The sequence below is a fragment of the Hippopotamus amphibius genome, chromosome 3 (assembly GCF_030028045.1).
Source record: "Hippopotamus amphibius kiboko isolate mHipAmp2 chromosome 3, mHipAmp2.hap2, whole genome shotgun sequence".
In the NCBI taxonomy this organism is placed as follows: Eukaryota; Metazoa; Chordata; class Mammalia; order Artiodactyla; family Hippopotamidae; genus Hippopotamus; species Hippopotamus amphibius.
This window is the reverse complement of record NC_080188.1, coordinates 58,517,979-58,538,673: the sequence shown is the minus strand read 5'-3', so window position 1 is coordinate 58,538,673 and position 20,695 is coordinate 58,517,979. Positions and strand designations below refer to the sequence as shown.

Genomic DNA, 20,695 nt, shown 5'->3' with positions numbered 1-20,695 from the left:
GAGTATGGACACATTAAGTAATACCAAAAATTCCAAAGGCCTATTACAGAAACAGAAAAATATAGATTTATCATAAATTCGACCTAAGATAAATGTTAACAAAAGCTATATGATTTAATTACTTAGTCTCATTATTGATTTATTCATTTACTTTTGCATTCTGAGAAGGGCTCTTTAAGACTGATTTAGGTGGCTTGGGTCATTTTTCTTTAAGCTCTGAGGGAAATTTTGATGTGTTGCCTTTTATTCATTGCAGCTAGCATAAGTTTTCCAAATCATACCTTCATAATTTAGGATGTTTAAAAATAGCAATTGTGATATCTAAGTCACTGAAGTCTTAAAGAAGTTTAGTTGCAAGAATTTGGAGCTTGGTTATCAATGTCTTCCACAAATCAACAGCATCGGAATCACTTGGGAATTTGTTAGAAATGCAAAATCTCAGCTTCCCCTTCCCTAGACCTAGACCGACTGAATCAGAATCTGTTTGTGAACAAGATCCTGCGTGATGCTGTCTCACAGGAGAGTTTGAGAAGCACTTACTCAGGGAGTTAGGAATCTCAGAACCTGGTCTCGTTCATTGTCATTTCCATGTATCTTTCTTCCTTGCCTTTTTTCAGCTTCTCCTCCCTATCCTCCCAAAAGGAACATAAAAACATCAGTGTGTACTTTAATAAGCAAAAAGAAGTTCAGGTCAAAAGTGTGTAGAAGGGAGGAGAGGAAGTATATCTCTTCATTCTCAGATGGCATGGCTGACTGATTGGCTGATTATATGTCTTTGGCATGTTTTTAGCATCTAGCAGATCTATATTCTTTACCCTCCTCTAGGTTCTCCCAGAGTCATTATTCAAATTGACCCCTGCTCCCAAAACCAAGGTTGTGTAACTGCATGAGAAGTGGAGTACAGGAGTTAATTATACAGTGTTGAATTTACAGAGGGTGAGCCGCAAGCATAAAAGCAGGGACTGCCTGTTCCAGCTAAGGACAGAGAGCAGCAAAGGATTTATTGTTAGTTATGTAACCTGGGAACCTCTATGAATAGCAGGTATTGTGAGGCAGAAGTGGTTGTAATTAAAAGCAAAGTTAAATACCTAAGTCCAGGCCCCCATATAGGCAGATGACTCTAGTGAGTGTTTCTCCTAGTGAGTGATGGATTGAAAGTCTAGTGTAGTGATTAGGCGCTTAGACTCTAAGCTAAAACTTTCTTGGTTCAGATCCTAGGTCATCTGCTTCTTGGCTCTATGACTGTGAGTTACTTAACCTCTCTAACCTCTGCATTTGAAAACAGGGAGAAGAAAATGACTGTACCTACTTCATGGGGTTATTGTAAACAGTAAGTGAGAAAAGCTGTGTAAACAATTATTAGCTCAGTGTCTGAAACATAGTGAGCACTCAGTAACTGTTAGCACATATTTATTTGTTCATTCATTTATTAATGACGATTCTTCTCATAAGTTGCCCTTGTGAACAAAGTATTCTTTTGTGCAGTTTTTCTGGAATTTGGCTATGGTTTGTGGCCGTGACAAAGAGCTACAGCTTTAGCTAAAGGAATTCTCTGGGGCTAAGGAGTGAGTGTCTGTTGATCACCTCTGGGATAATCAGTACTGTGGTTGGTATGGTGCTGGTGTATTTGTAGATATTGTCATGAAAGAAAATAAGAAACATTATACAACCTCTTGAGGCACTTAGATTCTAAATGCAAAGGGATGAGATATACAAGCACATAGAAGAAAAACTCGACATGATTCCAAAGCAGCACGTTCACATGTTGAAAATTCTGTAGTATAAATGAGGATGCTTGGAGTAATTGAAAGGCAACCATCAATATTGGTCATTAATAGTTTTTATTTTCTTCTAGTGTCTTCTACAAAGAAAGAAGTAAAAATGGGAGAATTATTAGATCTAATAGGCAAAACCATAGTTTGACGTTCACTAAAGATTTTTTTAAATCTCATTTTTAACATAGACACTTTTGAATCTTGATTCAGAAGCCAATTAAGCACTACAGGGCAGAATGTAAGAAAGTCCTGATACTGATATGGTTAAAACAGTTGCCATCCTCAACTGTGCTTATATAAACAGAGTGCAGGCAAAAGGGGCACAGTTCTGAAGTGTGCCAATCAAATAGTGTTCTCTCATTTCACCATTCCATTTTCTATTGCATACTTTTTTTTTTTAACTGATTACTTTTTAATACTTTCAGAGGAATTCAGGCTTTGGAGAAAATGGGAAAGGAGAGGAAGCTTATAAATGCTCAATAAAAGGGTTATAAAGTAGATGTTAAGATGAAACATTATAGAGCTTGAGGCAGAAAAGGTGGCTCAGATAGAGTCTGGTACAAACCAGCATTTGTTCCTTGTTCTCTGTTCCCTACGGCCCCTGCTCCATGTTCAGAGCAATTTTAGGAAGATGCTTCTGCCTGCAGGTCTGGAGGGAGTGGGACTTGGGTTGCACAGAGCAGGGAAGGGGGAGTTGGCAGCAGGGAAGCAGTCAGCAGCAGTTGTATTAACATTTTGGGAAAATTCAAAGACCTCAGACTCGGGCCATAGCAATAGTCTGAGAGGGTAGAGATGGTTTTCAGAGGTCACTTTTGAAACTGTCATGGACATCTTAAAATGGAGAAAAAAACGCTGTTTCATTCACAGTCTCTGGTCCTTTGTCTAACCTGAGTTCCTTTCTTTTGCTTCTTTTCCACAGTGCCCACGTATCCCAAGTCAGCAATGTATCAACAACTGGAGAGTAAGTGATCTGGACTGGGCTTTTTCCCCTCCTCTCATTTATTAAACATTAAAAAACTCTTCTAACAGTGTATAGCATTGGAAGATTAACACAATAAGCAACCAGTGATGATTTTTAAAACTACCCAGAAGAGAAGACTAAATAAGAAATGTTCCTATTTGAGCTTCTGTATGGGTGTGTGACTGGAGACCCCTCAGCCATGTAAACACAGGAGATTTTCTTTTTATTTCAGTCAAAATAATGTCAGTCAATTAATATGTGCAAAGCAATCTGTGTGCTTTGGGAGGTGTCTTGCCATTAAAGGTGAAAGTATGAACCGTGTATTTTACTTCTTCCTTTGTTCGTTTTAATCAGCCTCCATTTATTGAGCGCCTACAATACGCCAAGCATAGTGTTAGGTGTCTAATGTCAAATAAGCCTTGGGCTCTGCCTTTGGGGACTTTACAGTCTGATAGGACACAGAAAAGGAAGCACATCAGTGATGGCAGCAAGTCCTCTTTCCACAGGGCAGTGGCAGTGCTCTGTTAATTATGTCCATCACATGTCTCTTTTCCTCCTAAGACGACTGATCGCACTTAGACTAAAATCCAAACTGCGGTTACCTACCCCTGCCCACCACTCTGACCACGTTGCTCATTGTGCTCCACCCATGTGACACGCCTGGGATCTGGGTGGTGCTTTTTGGAGCATCTTCCATCAGGAGGGATCAGGTGGAGGAGAAGGGGAAGATGTGGTGTGATATGGAAGAAGAGAACATAATTAGAAGAAACACTAATTGGTATGAATTTGGCTCTAAGAGAATGAGTTGGAATTGTTTTTCTCTTTGTTAGGTGAGGAAGCAATAAGAGGGCAGGTTTGACATCTTTTATCTTTGTGAATTTTAAAGAGATGCCAGAATTATACCAAGACTGACGTGTTCTTGCTGTTTGTTTCCTAATAACCTTTACTTCTTATATGTCTTGTATAATGTTTGGAAAAGGTGTGGGTTTTGGAAAAGGTATGCATGTATATATTAATTTATTCACTTTCCTCTGTACCACTATTAGGTAATCTCAAATCATTGGGATGTAGAGTTCTAGATATTAAAGTTCTAATGCCTAAGTCAGACTGTACTTGCTCATTGTCCTGAAATAGTTTTAATGAAATTACTATGAGTCTATTATAAAACTACATTTGGAAAATCTAAAGATCTTAAATTTTCAAAACTCATTTTATTTAACTGAATGTATTTCTCAATCTGACCATTTTAAAAATATATATGTGGTTTTAAAAAAACTTTAACAGCTTTATTTAGGTGTATATGCAAAAAACTACACACATTTAATGTATACAGTTTGATGAGTTTGGACGTGATTTTTTTTCAAGTGAAGGAAAACATCCTTTGAGGAGTGTCAGTTTAGGATTTTTCATGCCTGCTTATTCAGAATTAAATAATGAAGTGATAAAAAGGGTTTAGATACATTGAAAGATTATATAGCTTTAAAAATACCTTATCTGTCTTATCATGTACTCTTTTCAGCCCCTGTGCTTGCCTGTTTTCTTCAGGTTGAACAAAGTAAATCTGTCCTTCCAACATCAGTAATATACATTGGGGTGTTTGCATGAATATGGTTTCAATCATATATATCACAATTTAATTGAATAGAGGTTCAGAAAGATTTTGCCGTTCTGTTATGAGGGGTAATTGCTTTGGTAAGGTGTTCTTTTTTAATAGCATTATTCCCTATATAATTTTATCTTGAGAGGATTCCAGATAGATAATAGGCATCATAAAATTATTTGTGCCAATTTGCTTTGTAAATCACATTGTCTTCCTCTGCAGAACTGGTATGAAACCTGGAAGAAACTCACCTTTGTAAGAATAGGTCCATCATTGTTCTATGAAGAAAAAATCTTTCCTCATTCTGACTTATATTAAATGATCCTTATTTCCTGAGTGCCTCCTATAATTGTTGCTGGACCTGCTGTGAGTGTTTCAGTAATCCTGGACTCACAGAGATGGAAAACATAATCATCAGACTGGTGGAATTTGTTCCGTTTAGTTTTGTTTTTAATACACAATGCAAATATTTGGGGATTAATGCCTCATCCTGGCTTTGATTATGAAGCTGTAGTAGCTGTTCCATTGGAAATGCTGATATTTCCAGTATTACAGGGACTTTTTTTTATTGACATATAGTTGATTTACAATGTTGTGTTAATTTCTGCTGTACAGAGAAGTGATTCAGTTATACATATACATATAGATATATATACATTCTTTTTTTATATTCTTTTCCATTGTGGTTTATCATAGGATATTGAATGTAGTTCTCTGTGCTATACAGTAGGACCTTGTTGTTTATCCATTCTACATATTAAAGCTTACGTATGCTAACCCCAGCCTCCCATTCCATCCCTCTCCCAGCCCCCTCCCCCTTGGCAACCACCAGTCTGTTCTCTGTGTACACAGACATGTTTTTAAATGCAATTATTGCTAAGTTTGATTGCTTGATTGAATCTGCATTCTTTTTTTACCAGACTCTTAGAAAGAACCATCCGGTCAGCTGTGGAACAGCATCTTTTTGATGTTAATAGCTCTGGAGATCAAAGTTCAGACGACTCAGAATCTGGAACATCATCAGCATCTTCCTCCACATCCAGCAAACAGCGACGACGCCAGTCTAAGGAGCAGGATGAAGTTCGACATGGCAGAGATATGTGAGTTGGGATTGGCACTTCTTCTTTGCATTTGCTCTTCTTCTTTTAAAAATATACACCCTAATTAATGACTGTATTATAGAGACTCTCATTTCAGTACTCAGGTTAAAACTTTAAAAGTTTTCATTTTGACCCTATTAAATTTAGCTAACATTTGCAAATTCATAGGTGATTGAATAAATATTTCCTTTTCATCTAGATGTTTTGTATGTTGTGGGAAGCCACCTCTGATTTAATACATTTCTTGGCTTCCTCATGAATATCTTGTCAATATTTAGAGGGATCCTGAACCATTAGAGGAGGAAAATTGCCGCATGCCTGTCCAGAGGTGGTTTTTTCCCTTGTTAGACAACATTTAGTTGGCTATTAAACTTGCTTATGAGCCAGCAGATTTCCCTACTATTCTGACCTGATTAAATGCCAGAATATTACTGCAGTGCTCTGACAGTTGATTATGTTTTAATATAAGAAAGGTTGAGCTTAAGCCTAACAGAAGAGGAAATGCTTGAGTTCTTTATTATTATAATGACTAATTTTAAGACATTCTCTCAGCATGAATTTCAAGAAGAGTATTACAGCAAACTTTATTCTCCACTAAAAGATTTGATAAAATACAAATGAATAATTACCATTCATATTATTAAATAATCATGATGTAAATTGTCAAGGAAAATAAATTTATATATAATAGACTATATTCCCATATTTTTCCTGAAACTTTTATCTATGTAGCATTTAGTTTCTATAAAGTTATTATTTTAAAATTCTTATTCAATGTCAAATACTAAACCAAACTCTAGTTCCCATCATTCCTTTTCACCTGGACTCATAATCTACATCAAAATACTTGTGAAAAAAAAGAAGCTTCTCTTTGCTTAAAGAAAGATACAAAAAGATGAATAGTATAAACTCTATGCTGCACGTTATAGAGATGTTTAAGAACTATATTAACAAATGTAATTTTAGAAATTAAAAAGTATCAGTCATATAACCCACTGACTTTTCAAGTGGTATAAGTAGCACTTTTTAAAAAACATTTGTCTTGGAGCTGGTGGTTAGGAGAGGGTGCTATAATATTTCCTTTAGAAAATAGGAAATTTATAATGCAGGACATATTTATATTTAAAATTAGCTACTGACTAAGCTTTATAGAAAGTGTTTAGGAATATAATTAGCTTGTGTACTGCCTATATTGTGTTATACAGCAAGTACCAATTATTCATCCAACACTGTTCTTAGCCTCTGCCTCATTTCTGCCACACAATATGTAGCAAAACTGCATTCTTAAAGTCCCTAGTGTGTCACGACATCGTGCTTTCCACCCTCGTTGTTTGGACAGAGGGATAGCAAGCAGAGGTTGGAAGCGGTAGTAAGTGTGGTAGAACAAAGCTGGACAGTGATTCTGGTGATGGTGGTGGGTGCATGGGGCAGGCCGGGGAGGAGCACAGCAGGGTAACATCAAAAGTGAACGGGGTGGGACTTTCCTGGTGGTGCAGTGATTAAGAATCCACCTGTCAATGCAGGGGACACAGGTTCAATCCCTGGTCAGGGAAGATCCCTCATGCCCCAGAGCAACTAAGCCCACGTGCCACAACTACTGAGCCTATGTGCCACAACTACTGAAGCCCCTGTGTGCCTGGAGCCCATGCTCCATAACAAGCCACCAAAATGAGAAGCCCGGGCACTGCAGCAAAGAATAGCCCCCGCTCGCCACAACTAAAGAAAGCCCATGCACAGCAGCAAAGACCCAATGCAGCCAAAAAATAAAGTAAAAAAAAAAAAGGGGGGGATGAACAGGGTTACAGGGATAAACCCACGCACCTGTGGTCGCATAATCTATGACAAAGGAGGCAAGAATATACAATGGTGAAAAGACAGCCTCTTCAAGCTGCTGAGAAAACTGGACAGCTACATGTAAAAGATTGAAATTAGAACACTCCCTAACACCATACACAAAAATAAACTCAAAATGGATTAGAGACCTAAATGTAAGGCCAGACACTATAAAACTCTTAGAGGAAAACATAAGCAGAACACTCTTTGACATAAATCGCAGCAAGATCTTTTTTGACCCACCTCCTAGAGTAATGAAAATAAAAACAAAATTAAACAAATGGTACCTAATTAAACTTGAAAGCTTTTGCATAGCGCAGGAAACCATAAACAAGATGAAAAGACAGAATGGGAGAAAATATTTGCAAATGAAGAAATGGACAAAGGATTAATCTCCAAAATATACAAACAGCTCATGCAGCTCATTATCAGAAAAAACAAACAACCCAATCAAAAAATGGGTGGAAGACCTAAACAGACATTTCTCCAAAGAAGACGTACAGATGGCCAACAAACGTGAAAAGATGCTCAACATCACTAACTATTAGAGAAATGCAAATCAGAACTACAGTGAGGTATTACCTCACACTGATCAGTATGGCATCATCAAAAAATCTACAAACAATAAATGCTGGAGAGAGTGTGGAGAAAAGGGAACCCTCTTGCACTGTTGGTGGGAACGTAAATTGATAAAACCACTATGGAGAACAGTATGGAGGTTCCTTAAACTCTTAAAATAGAACTACCATATGACCCAGCAATCCCACTACTGGGCATATACCCAGAGAAAACCATAATTCAAAAAGACACATGCATCCCAGTGTTCATTTGCAATAGCCAGGACGTGGAAGCAACCTAAATGTCCATCAACAGAGGAATAGATAAAGAAGATGTGGTACATATATAAAATGGAATATTACTCAGCCATTAAAAGGAACAAAATTGGGTCATTGGTAGAGATGTGAATGAACCTAGTGACTGTCATACAGAGTAAAGTAAGTCAGAAAGAGAAAAGCAGATATCATGTACTAATGCATATATATGGAATCTAAAAAGATGGTATAGATGATCTTATTTGCAAAGCAGAAATAGAGTCATAGACTTAAAGAACAAACGTATGGCTACCAAGGGGGAAGGGAGGTGGGATGAATTGGGAGATTGGGATTGACATATATACACTATTGATACTATGTATAAAATAGATAACTAATGAGAACCTACTCTATAGCACAGGGAACTCTACTCAGTGCTCTGCGGTGACCTAAATGGGAAGGAAATCCAAAAAAGAGGGGATATACATATACATATAGCTGATTCGCTTTGCTGTACGGTAGAAACTAACGCAACATTGTAAAGCGACTATACTTCCATTAAAAAAAAAAGTGAACAGGGACTAGACAGGGAGAGAAATATGAAACACAGAGTAAGCGCTCCTGCAGAATTTCAATACAGTTTGCCACATTCAAGGATGTTTGTAGTATAAGTTACCTTGATTGTTTTTCAATTTCAACATCAGGGGAACAAAAGGAGATGGAGTACAGAAGAGCCTGACTAATCATCTAAAGAGATGTGCATGAAATGCTAGGCTTCCCTTCATTTCTCTTTTCTGGTATTGCTTCACTGCTCATTCCAGTCACTTGTGCTCAAACCACAGCTGTGCATTGAGTGAGAGAGTCTTGGGGCTCAAATGGTTTATAGCAGAAGTAACTTACAGTCTTGCCTGATGCTTTTCCTTAGTGTGTGGTCTGGGTGTTCAGAAGTCCCCTGCACATGCTCCTTGTTGGCCTTACCTTCCTGATCATAAGGCCCCTCCTAACCTGACACCTTGGACAGTGTTGTATCTTGATAGTCCTTCTCCTTCAAGTCTCACCCCATACTGAATGGCTGCTCTAAGCTCTCCACAGCTTTGGAGGAATAAGGCCCTTTTCTCTAAGAGCTCTAGATCTACTGCTTTTGCCCCCATAGAGGTCCTCTTCAGTATGTCCCCAGGAGATGCACTAACATGGCATCAGTTGTGAGAAGGTTAAGAATCATTATTATAGTCTGTAATAAGTATGTTTTTCTGTGTTTGCCTGTACATAATTGATTCGTTAACTAAGATTTTCATCAGGTTTTGCTTTAAAAATAAGGAAAGGTTAAAGTTAGACTTTACTATATTCTATTCAAAACTATTAGCCTTATGGAATGGTTTTAAAATGTGTTTGAAAAATAAAAATCTATGATCTGTCATTTAGCCTTTAACAACTTAGAGCTGCAACCATTTAAAAAAAATATCCTTTAAGCCAGCAGTCACCACATTTCAAGGTGAGATTAAACAGTCAATAAAGTCTGTACTAATACCATCATGGCAGGTTTTTTAAATAAGCATTGTGGAAAACAAAGACTATAAGTACTTCATATTAGTGCACATGATATCTTATTTGTCTAAATTCACAAGGAAACATTATCAGGCTTCTATTATTATTTGTTACAATAAAAATGTAAACGTTTAAGGAATATATTCATTATGGGAAAGGGTTCAGTTTAATTCTTATTAAAAACCTGACAGTCTGCCAGCAGCGTGGAAGTGTTGCATCTTGGTGATAGATGTAAGGAAGTTCATGGCGATAGTCCCTCTATTTTTCTGTGTTTGAAAATGTCACAGTAAATTTTTGTTTAAAAAAAAAGCAAAGCATGACAAGTAAAAATGGTTTCAATCTTCCAAAAAACAATGAGAAAATTATACATTTATTTTTGTTATATAAATATGATATTAAATTCCTACTGCAAAGTAAAAAGAAAAGTATGCTATCTTAGCAGAATAACAAAGAGGTCAGTATTGCTAGAACATTATATGTGTATGTAGGGGTGAGGAGGAAACTCTGAAAAAAAAAGAACTAAAACTAAGATCTAGATAGTGCAAGTGATAGGCCAACGAGATCTAAGTTCAAGTCAAATCCCAGTGATGTCAGATGACTGAGCCTGTCAGAATGTCATGGGTGGGAGTCCTGCACCTGTGCACCTCATGTCACGTGGGCACCTCACGTCACGTGGACACTGCAGCTGCGAGGCACTGACTCACACAAGAGCAAGGCGCTTCCTTTGAGAACAGGATTTCCACCTGAGCACAACTGCACAATCAGATCTTCATATATTTATTTGGACAGGATTTATTCCAGTCATTCATTCACTATTCAAAAAGATTAGAAAATAAACTTGTTCTTTGAACGTCTAAAAATAATTTTTAGCTTTTGTATTAATCTTCTCGGGGTGCCATAACAAAGTACCACAGACTAGGGGGCCTAGACAACAGAAATGTATTTTCTCACAGTTCAGAGAGGCTGGAGGTCCAAGATCAAGGTGCTGACAGGGTTGGCTTTTGTTGAGACCCCTCTGACTTGCTGACGGTGCCTGCTTAGTGAGTGTGTCCTCTGTGCTCTCTCGTGTCTCTGCCTCTTCTTATAAGGATACCAGGCCTCTTGAATTAAGTCCCTACCTGTATGACCTCATGTAACCTTAATTACCTCCTCAGAGGCCCAGTCTCCAAATACAGTCACACTGGCAATAGGGCTTCAGTGAATTTGGGAGGGATTCAATTTAGTCCATAACAGCTTTCAAACCTAAAAACTCCTCCATTAAGAAGTTACAATTGGATTTATACCCCAGGAGTTAGGGAAAATATGAAGAGGAAGAAGAAGACAAATTTAAATAGTAAAACAAATAATTGTGAATTTGAGACAAAACTCATCTAGCCATGCACAGAAGGCACTCTCTCAGTGCAGGGAGGAGAGAGATTTAAGCGTGTTTGTATATGTGCTGGCATGTTAGTACCTATCAACTTTCCTTCATGACTTCAATTATTTTGTACTTAGGATATTTCTTATAAATGTTACATCTTTGTATAATTTTACTAAATCTACATATTTGTACATTAAAACTTGTATAAAATAAGACTAAATTAAATACGGAGTATTAAAAATCACAAAGATAGAACTTTGAAAACATTGTGGTAATAGTCAATTCATAATTTTGCCTCCATGATAGTCTGTCTAAGACAGGATATGAATTTAAATTGCAGCGTAAAAATTTAAGATTATCTTTCACTGGGGGATATGATTGAACTGATAGTAAAATATGATCATCTGTTTTTACTCTTTAGAGCTCATTTATTTCAAGATACAGCTTTAACTGTTTAGGAAAGTACCTTTATATGTTTTTTTTTTTCATTGAATTATAGTTGATTTACAGTGTTGTATAATTTCTGCTGTACAGCGAAGTGACTCAGTTACACACCTATATATATTCTTTTTTATATTCTTTTCCATTATGGTTGATCCCAGGATATTGAATATAGCTCGCAGTGCTATACAGTGAGACCTTGTTGTGTATCCATGCTGTATATAATAGTTTGCATCTACTAACCCCGAACTCCCAGACCATCCCTCACCTCCCCCTCCCATCTTGGCAACCACGAGTCTGTTCTCTATGTCTGTGAGTCTGTTTCTGTTTCACAGATAGGTTTATTTGGGTCATATTTTAGATTCCACATAGAAGTGATATCACATGGTATCTGTCTTTCTCTTTCTAACTTACTTCACTTAGTATGGTAACCTCTAGTTGCAGGGAGGTGACTTTAAGGTCACACCAGGAGGGAGCATGAAGTGTCACTCATTTGTGCCTGACCAAGCCATGGTGCTGCACGGATGGTCTTATTTGTTCCGTGACGTAGTAAAAGACAGACGTTTTGCTAAGTAATTTAATTTTGTGAAAACCTCTTAAAAGGGAATGTTAAAATACTTAAGGAAAAGTATTTCAAGAATATTAAATGAATTCTGTAATTAAAACTTCTAAAACTAAGTCATGAAGGAACTCTAGTTATAAGCTTACATCCAGAAACTTGTACTAGGAAGTAATGAATCCATATTTCAGTTAAAATGCTTTGTGTTCCATGGTTTTTATTATACCATCTCTACCAAGATTATCTAATGGAGTCAGATTGAGGTGTTAATGCATCTATACTACGCTGAAATGTCTTTCTCAGCTGGGAGAGTCAGTATCCCATTCTGAAGAAAAAGACATATTTCCTTTTCAGATTTTTCTTCATACATTTTATTTATAAGATGTGTGTGTGTGTGTGTATGTATGTAGGTATGTAAAACCTGTGAATTATGGGAAATGTGTTTGTAAGTTTGCACTATTCTCCTGGTTTGAATACAAATTACTATTGGTACAAATACAAAAGCTGCTCGTTGGTAGAAACACAGCCCTTGTCAGTTTGCCTCTAGGAATGATTTCTTTTTTAATGTGATATATTTGGCACCAAGTGATCTCAGGAGTGGCACTCTGCTCAAATTTTGATCAAAGATGCAACCTAGAATTTCTAAGCACTCTTTTGACTTTGCATGATGCAGTGGCAATGTCATTTAAATGTCCCTTTTACCTTTTAAATTAAAATTAAGTTAAATCTTTTTTCAATTCAAGGGGACTTATCAACAAAGAAAATATTCCTTCTGTGTTCAACAACCTTGATGAATGTATTTTGAACGCTCATCATGAAGTGGAAAAATTACATGAAAATACTTCTGGTTATATTGGAGAAAGGGGCAAACATAAACGTCAGAAATCCAGTTCCAAACTTTCTGAGCTCAATGAAAATCAAGATGGTCTTGTGGTAAGTGCATAATTCCATACAATTTTTACTTGTAACCAGTTAGGAAATATAACATCTCTTTTCCTTGCTTTGTAAGAAATAAAAATATCAATCTTGAGTTTCACAGAATTATAGAATATGAGTTCTGAAAGAGGCCTTAGAGCTACTAAGTATGTACACTTTTATTTCTTTTTGATAAATATAAAAATCAAGTCCAAGAAAGATTATATTTCGTCAAAAGAACCGGGGACAGCACATGCTTCAATTTCCATGTTATTGAAATTAGTCTGATTTTTATCTCATTCTTTTGAGCATTTTTAAATTTTATTTTCGGAATAAAATCATCAAAGCATTTTTCCTTATTTTCCCCCATTTTATTTGTTCTTGTCTACATAAATATGTAAACAAAAGTTAATGAACAAAATTGAAGTGAGGTGAAAGAAAAATACACAGGAGCAACTGTCTCTGTGTTCAGAAATCTCTGTGTTCAGAAATTTAATTTCAAAGCTATGCTCTGTAAATTGTTCTTTTCCTATATTAATCAGAAACACATTAATCTACTACAGTTACCTCAGACCTGAATGCTGGATCATTAATTTGATACATAAGTTATTTTAAGTGGTTTTAGTCAAATTTATGGAGTTTAACTGTAAATATACCTCACCCTTTTCTGTGTGCTTCAGTTTCTCTGAAAAGTGAGAACCAAAGTCTGTCTTCTAATTCCCTTTAGTTTTAAGAAATTTAACCAAAAAAAACCCTGAAGGTAAATTTTATAATATAACATGAACTGGAATCTCTAGTAAAAATAGGTAATAGGTAATATCCATTCTTACAATGTGTAAAGCTTCTGTTTTGCTTTATCTCTGAGCAGTTTTTACCTCCATGCTGGGTTTCCTATAAATTTAGCAAAACTTACGGCCCGCCTATTTTCGCATTGTCAATTTCTGCGTGTGCTCAGAGAAGATTCCCGATTTTATTCCCTAAATAAAATATGCGTAAATGCAAATCTGGGGAAAACATGTTTATCCCATTTTTCCCCAAGTGTCTTGATACCCTGTTCCTAGAAATAAATGGATCAGCTAGAAGGGACAGAGGCAGTCGTCCACCTCAGACCCACATCTGACGCACTTCTCCAAATACAGAATGTAAGCTTTGGAACCATTACACATTAAATGATGTTTAATACTAACTTAATTCTTATTTGGGGGAAAAGTACATTTTGTAAACTAAATGATACTAACTCCATTCGCTCTTTATCTGGCCCATGATTTGTTTATCTGCCGAAGAGAATTAGAGTGACTAAAAGTCTGACACTGGGGCTTCTTAAAGAAGAATGTACTTCTCTGTTTAAATCCCTTTTAAAATGAACTTAACTCATCAATATTTTCTTTCCACCAGGAATGAGTACCTTAAATGAGCTAGGTGGTAATAACTAATAAGAGAGGAAAAGTACATTTATTCCTTAGAATATATGTGTGATTACTAAAACTATGGACATAGTCTTTGTTTAAAAACATTTGGGTGAAAGAGCCTAATTCCGTTCTGGTCTGTTTTCTGGGAAAGGATGTGTCCCCACCTTCGCTGCCAGCTTCCGCATTCCAGGACAGTGCAGGTCACATGTCAGCGTAAGTGAGCTAAGTGGACCATGCCTTTGTTGCAAAGAAGAATTTAAAACCCCGCCAACACAGCTTAGACAAAAGCAAAACGTCCTCATCGGTGAAGTGAGGATATTCTCAAAGATCTTTCCTGACTCTCATATCCCATTAATTTTAAATCTCATCTTCACAGGTAGCCACAAAGCAAAGAGCCAGGAACATTACAATGACTGGTATTTAGACTGCGTCCGGAGAGTGCAGTTGTGCATCTTAACTTCCCGCTTACTTTTAACCTTCTATTTTCACTTTCCCCCACTCTCTTCCAAAACCTTCTCCCACTTCAAGTTCTTTATACATTGACTGAACTTTTGTTTCTGTAGCTGGAAAAACATAGATAATTATATGCCTTCTGTGTGCCAGGAAATATTTCAGAGTCTAGGGATACAGCTGTGAGACAAACAGGCAAAAATCACTGCCCTCGTGGAGCCTACATTCTCGCAGGGGAAACAGACAAAATCAAGATGAAAAAGTAAACCATAAAATATCAGTATATTAGATAGTGATAACTATTAGGAAGAAAAATTAAGCAAGAAATGAGGACAGGAATTGTGAGAGGGCAGGGGATGCAATTTTACATAGAGTAGTCAGAGAAGACTTCCCAAGGGTTTGATATTTGAGTGTAAAGACCTAGAGGAAGTACGGAAACAAGCCAGACTGTCATAACAGGTTGCAGAGATCCTGAGACAGTCAGTCATCTGCAGTGTTCAAGAAACCACAAAGATACCATTATGGTTAGAAGAGAATGAGGAAAGTAAAAGAGGTAGAGAGAGAGAACAGATCAAGTAGGGCCTCATAGATTATTGTAAGGACTTTGCCTTTACTCCAGGTAAGATGAGAATCCGTGTGAGCGTTGTAGGTAGAACAGTGATGTGACTTACTAAAATCTGGTTTGACTGCTGTGTTGAGAATAGACAGTAAACAGACAAGGGCAGAAGCAGGGAAACACGTTAGGAAACTATTGCAATAATCTAGGTTTGCGTTGATGATGGTATGAACTAAGGTGATACCAGAGCCAGCACGTATTGTCTTGCAGGCTGCACAGTGCACTACTGTAGGGGGTATTGTTCACATTGACTAAAATGTGAATGGGTTCTTCTGGAGTAGTGTATTGCAATATCCATGAGGTAATAGATGGATTCTGGATATATTTTGAACATAGAGTTGACAGGATTTTCTGACGTTACCTGTGGGGTATGAACGTAATAGAGGAGTCAAAGATGACTCTGAGGCTTTGGGCCTGAGCAACTAGAAGGTTTGTGTTGCCAGGTTACTGAGATGGAGAAGACAGAAGTTTAGGTGATAGTATCACGGTTCAGTGTTGGACATGTGAGATTGAGCTGCCTGTCAAATATCTAAGAGGAGATAGCAGGGAAGCAACTGGATTTCTGGGCTGAGGGTTTAGGGAGGAGATCCCGGCTGGAGATGCAGTGTGGGAGTCAGCAGCAGATAGACCACATTTGAAGTCAGTGTAGTGGATGCGATAACCGCGGGAGCCAGTGTGGACAGAAAAGGGAAGTGACCTCAGGGACCATGAGCTCTGAGGCATACGATCATGTAGAGGATGGGGAGATGACAAGGTCCCAGTAGAGGAGACTTAAGTAGAAGAAAATGAGATGCATTTGGTGTCTTGGAAGCCAAGTGAACCAAGTATCTTGAGTTGGAAAGAAGGTTAGATGATTGGCCGAGTAGAAGCCTGAGAGCTTAGCCACTGGAATTAGCAAGCTGGAGATCACTCAGTAAGAGCAGTTTTGATGGACAGATGGGAGCAAACCATCTTCCAGAGGAAATGAGGGGAGAGTAACTGAAGAGTTTGAGTGATAATTTCACCGTGATCTCACCAGCCCACAACACAGCCAAAGAGACCTAAAAAAGCATCTTGCAGATTTGGAATCTCTAGAGTGGGAACTGTCTGCATACTTTCCCTTGTCCTTTTCCCTCTCGAGGCCGTCATGACCAGCAGAGACCAAGAGACTATAGATAATTCAGAGCCCAGAAATTAGTGGTAGTGAGTGGCATTCGAGTGTTCTGCCTTATCTCTAGTTACTGCCATGGTCGCAACCTTCTCCTCTCTGCTTACACTACTAGCTCGCACCTGTGCTCTTCCGTGTCTCTCAGAAGGAAACCTTGCCCCTGATTTATTTTGAAGAGCAAAGGCAGTCAGCTTGTGTCTCAGCAGCCTCCCTCACTGCAGCTTCAAATTTTCTCTAAATTTTCACCCATTTTATTTTCTCACCTGCTCAAATGATAGTGTTTTTTCTAAATTCTAAGGTTAACCTCTACGGTTAAGTATCTTTGGAAATTCTGTTTTCTACATCCATCTCCCCCTGCCCTCATGGACATGTACAAACATATACATACTCACTCCGTCATTTATACATATACTTTTCATTACTTCCTCTCCGCTGGCTCATTTCTGTCAGCCTAGAAAATGCTCTGTCACTTAAAACATTCTTCCTAGGGCACAATTTATTGTTTGAATCAAAAGCCATAACTTAGTCATGCAGTTTATCTAATAATGCCACTCTGCGCTAGAGCCATCCTCGTAAATATGGAAAAGACTGTAAGCATTAATTTGCTCACCGCATGGATATCTATAATGGAGAATTAGAAGCAATGTAAATGTTCAAAAGTAGGAAACCAGATAAGTAACATTTGTACATCAATTCAGTAAAATATTATGCATCGAATAAAAATTATGGTTCTGAAGACTGTGTAATAAAGTGAAAAATGTTTGGCAAGGTGTATTTTAAGTGCTTTGCGTATGTTATCAACTTTAATCCTCCCAATAATCCATAAGATAGTTATTATTATTAATATTCTAAACATGAGGAAAACTAGGCACAGGAGATTAAACAACTGTCCAAGGTCACATATGAGTGGTAGAGCTCAGATTCCACGATACTCTCTCTCAATGTTAAAAGTAGGGTATGAAGCAATGTATATACAGTGCATGCATTTATGCATGAATACATGTATATAAATATATATTTAAATGTTCATTCCTGGGGAAAAAGACAAATATATCTAAAATGAGTGTATGATTGTGTTATGGTAGTGGTGATGATGTTAGAGGCAATTATTACTCCATCCAAAGAATATTTTTCAAATATTTTTGTGTGATTATACTAATTCTGTAATAAGCTTTACATTTAATATATTAAAAAAAATCGTAGTAGCCCTCTTATTCATAAACAGCATTTACTTCATGTCATGTACGTCCTCCGAAATCCTGGGCAGAGTTCAAAGGAAGGAGCATGGGTCTTACACTCAGACCTGAATTTTGGTCCAGCTTTATCACTTAATAGCTATGGAAAGTGAGCATGTTATTTAGTCTCAGTTACTTCATCTGTAACATGGGAATATTAATATCTCTTTGTGGGTTTTTGTGAGATTTAGATGCAATGAAATGTGCTGAAGAACAGGAAAGACTGACAACAGTACACATTTAAGTTCCTCTCTGCTCCCTCTGCTCTGATGGCCAATCTATCCCCTGCATTTTGCCATCAAAAATTTTGAAAAATCTGCATTTTCCAATTCTTTCCACACCTGAATTCATCAACCCCTGTACTCTCAATTCTACCCCCACCTCTCTAAGAAACCACTTTCTCTGTGTCACTGGGTGGACATGTGGTTGGAACTGGTCTTTTAAGACCACTGTGCTATTGCCTGCTTGGTCCTTGACCTCCCAAAGTCCTTGGGGTGCTGGATACCCTGTCTCTTTTTCTCAGAACTCTTTTCCCTTGGCCTCCAGGATGTTGACCTCTCTTTGTCCTCTTACCACAATGACTGTATTCTTCTTTGCTGTGTCCTTTACTGGCTAATCTTCCACAAAACATGCTTAGATGTAAATGTTATGTAGATTATTGCCTCATATCTCTTTTCCATCAACACTTCACATGAGAGCTTCTCTGCTTCCATGGTGTCAAATGTCACCTTTCTATAGATGACCTAGAAATCAACATTTAGGTGATGCTCTCTGCAGCTCACCTTAGATAGTACTTCCAAGCCAACGTGTGAAAATCAAACTCCTCATCTCTTCCTCATTGATCTCTTTTCACACAATATACCTGTCTGATTTCATCAGATCATCATCTGCTTAGTCATTTTCGAAGTCCTTTCCTTTTTCCTTCCTCCCAATCCTTCTTCCAACTTTTCAGTCATGTGTCAGACTTACTTGACTCTGCTTTAAAACTATGTCCCTCTTTTCCCTTTGTGTTGCCATCACATAACAGAGGCCCTTTTTATAACTCTTCTGGAATATCAGGACAGCCACCCAGCATATTTTCACGCTGCCACTCTCTCCCCTGTGCCCCTCCAAACCATTTTATCTGTTGCTGAGAAACAATGATTTACCTAATACAGAAAGTTTCAGCTCTTGTTTTCAATGCAGTATAACTCAGCAAGAAGTCCTGTCCAAAATTACGTGACAGTGATTCTCTGAGTGTTGTCAATATAATGTAAAAAACCCCATGGTTTGAGCCACTGATTTAAAAGTATTCATTCCTTCAATTATACGACAATTAACTATATGACAAGCACTATTTTAGGCACTAAAGACAAAATGGTGACCAAAGCAGACACACTGTATGCCATCCTGAAGTTTATATTCTTGAAGGATGAGACAGATAAGAAACAAATCAACCTGTAGTCAGATGGCAGCACGTGCTGTGGACAGAGGTGAAGCAGGAAAGAGAAGATGGGAAATGGGTGGGAGGTTAAGGGCTGACGTTACGTGGATTGAGTCCTCAGATCAGGCCACACTGAGAATGGTGCTTGTGCAGGGACCCGGACAAGGTGAGAGTGAGCCATCGGGATGTCTGGGGAGAGCCTGCTGGCAGAGGGAGGACAGCCTTCACCTTTTCAGATGCAAGAGGCTACCATGGTTGGAGCACAGTTGAGGGAGGAGCGTTGTAGGAGATGAGGTCAGAGGCATAGCAAGGGGCCTGATCCCTTAAGCTTTTGTAGCCATTTTTAGGTCTTCAGCATTTACCTTGAGTGAGATGAGGAGCCATTAGAGGATTAAAGTAGAAGAAAGTCATTTTCTGAAGTACCTTTTGAAAGGATCACTCTGATAACTGTGTAGCCCAGGGGTGCTGAGGGTTATTCGGATAGAGCCCATCTTAAAAATGAGGATAATATTAACAGTGTAACAAACTACAGTTGGAGCAGTAACCAAGATACGTAAGTCACAGTGGCAAGGACCAGTGTCTGTCCGATTCACCATCCACCATTGTACCCCAGTGCCCAGCATAGCTCAGCACTCACAAAAAATGTGTTAAAAGGTGAGCGAATTGAATGGCTGTCACATTGTTTAGGGTAGCTTGGGTAACAAAAAGACCCAAAATGCAATGCCTTGACACTATGAAAGTTCTTTGTCCCGTGACACTCTAAAGCAGTTTAGGGATCGGGAGTGGAGTTAAAAGACTTGCTCCACGCGGTGTTTCAGGGACCCAGGCCAGCGGCCTCTCTGCCGTCTTCAGCAAGTAGCTTCCAGAGCACTCACGGTTTTTTATCTCCATTCCCGCTCACAAGAGGAGAGGATAAGTGTGTCAAGGCATGAACCTGGTGGGGCAGATTATTAGCCAGGCCTGGAAAATACACATACTGCTTCTCACATCCTGTCAGAGAGAGAAGTCAGTCACGGCCCCATCTACCTGCCAGAGAGGCTGGGGATGTGCTATTACTGGGCATGTGGCTCCTTCATTACTGTGCAAGAAAGGTGGAATGGATCTGGGTGGACAGCTCGCCAGCTCTTCCATAGGTGTCCTCTTACAGTACCAGGAACTCTTTTTGAATATGGATTAATTTATACAGTTTTAAGCAGTAAAACATAAAACATACAGAAGGATACAAAAAGAAATTCAAATTTGCCATTAATCCTTTGTTAATGAGAATATATCAAATACTCACCTTCTATTAGAGCTCAAGGTTAGAATAATGAACTTGTTTTGACTAGCAGTGTTTCATGCAGCCTTCATACTGAGCTGTTTGTATATTGAGAGAAGGCATTTTTTAAATTTTTTTTTTTTTTTTAGTCCTCTATAAAGGCTTTGTCAGCATTTTGTAGTTTTAGAAGACAAATTTGTTTTTGCTCCAAGTGTTTTCAAGTACTCTGGTGGTCAAACAGGTTTTGAGCCTAGCT

At 38.1% G+C, this 20,695-nt stretch overlaps 1 protein-coding gene across 6 annotated transcripts in view; it reads left to right on the top strand.

Annotated features, from left to right (window-relative positions):
• FAM13A (family with sequence similarity 13 member A) overlaps positions 1 to 20,695 on the top strand; it is a 322,984-nt gene that overhangs the window by 253,225 nt on the left and 49,064 nt on the right. For 5 of the 6 annotated variants that reach the window (XM_057726771.1, XM_057726772.1, XM_057726770.1 and 2 more), the window contains 3 exons: positions 2,695 to 2,736; positions 5,257 to 5,436; positions 12,730 to 12,919. In XM_057726771.1, the coding sequence (XP_057582754.1) occupies positions 2,695 to 2,736; positions 5,257 to 5,436; positions 12,730 to 12,919 (412 nt within the window). Of the gene's footprint in view, positions 1 to 1,203; positions 1,331 to 2,694; positions 2,737 to 5,256; positions 5,437 to 12,729; positions 12,920 to 20,695 lie in introns of those variants that run through there. The other variant, XM_057726773.1, reaches the window with a different exon arrangement.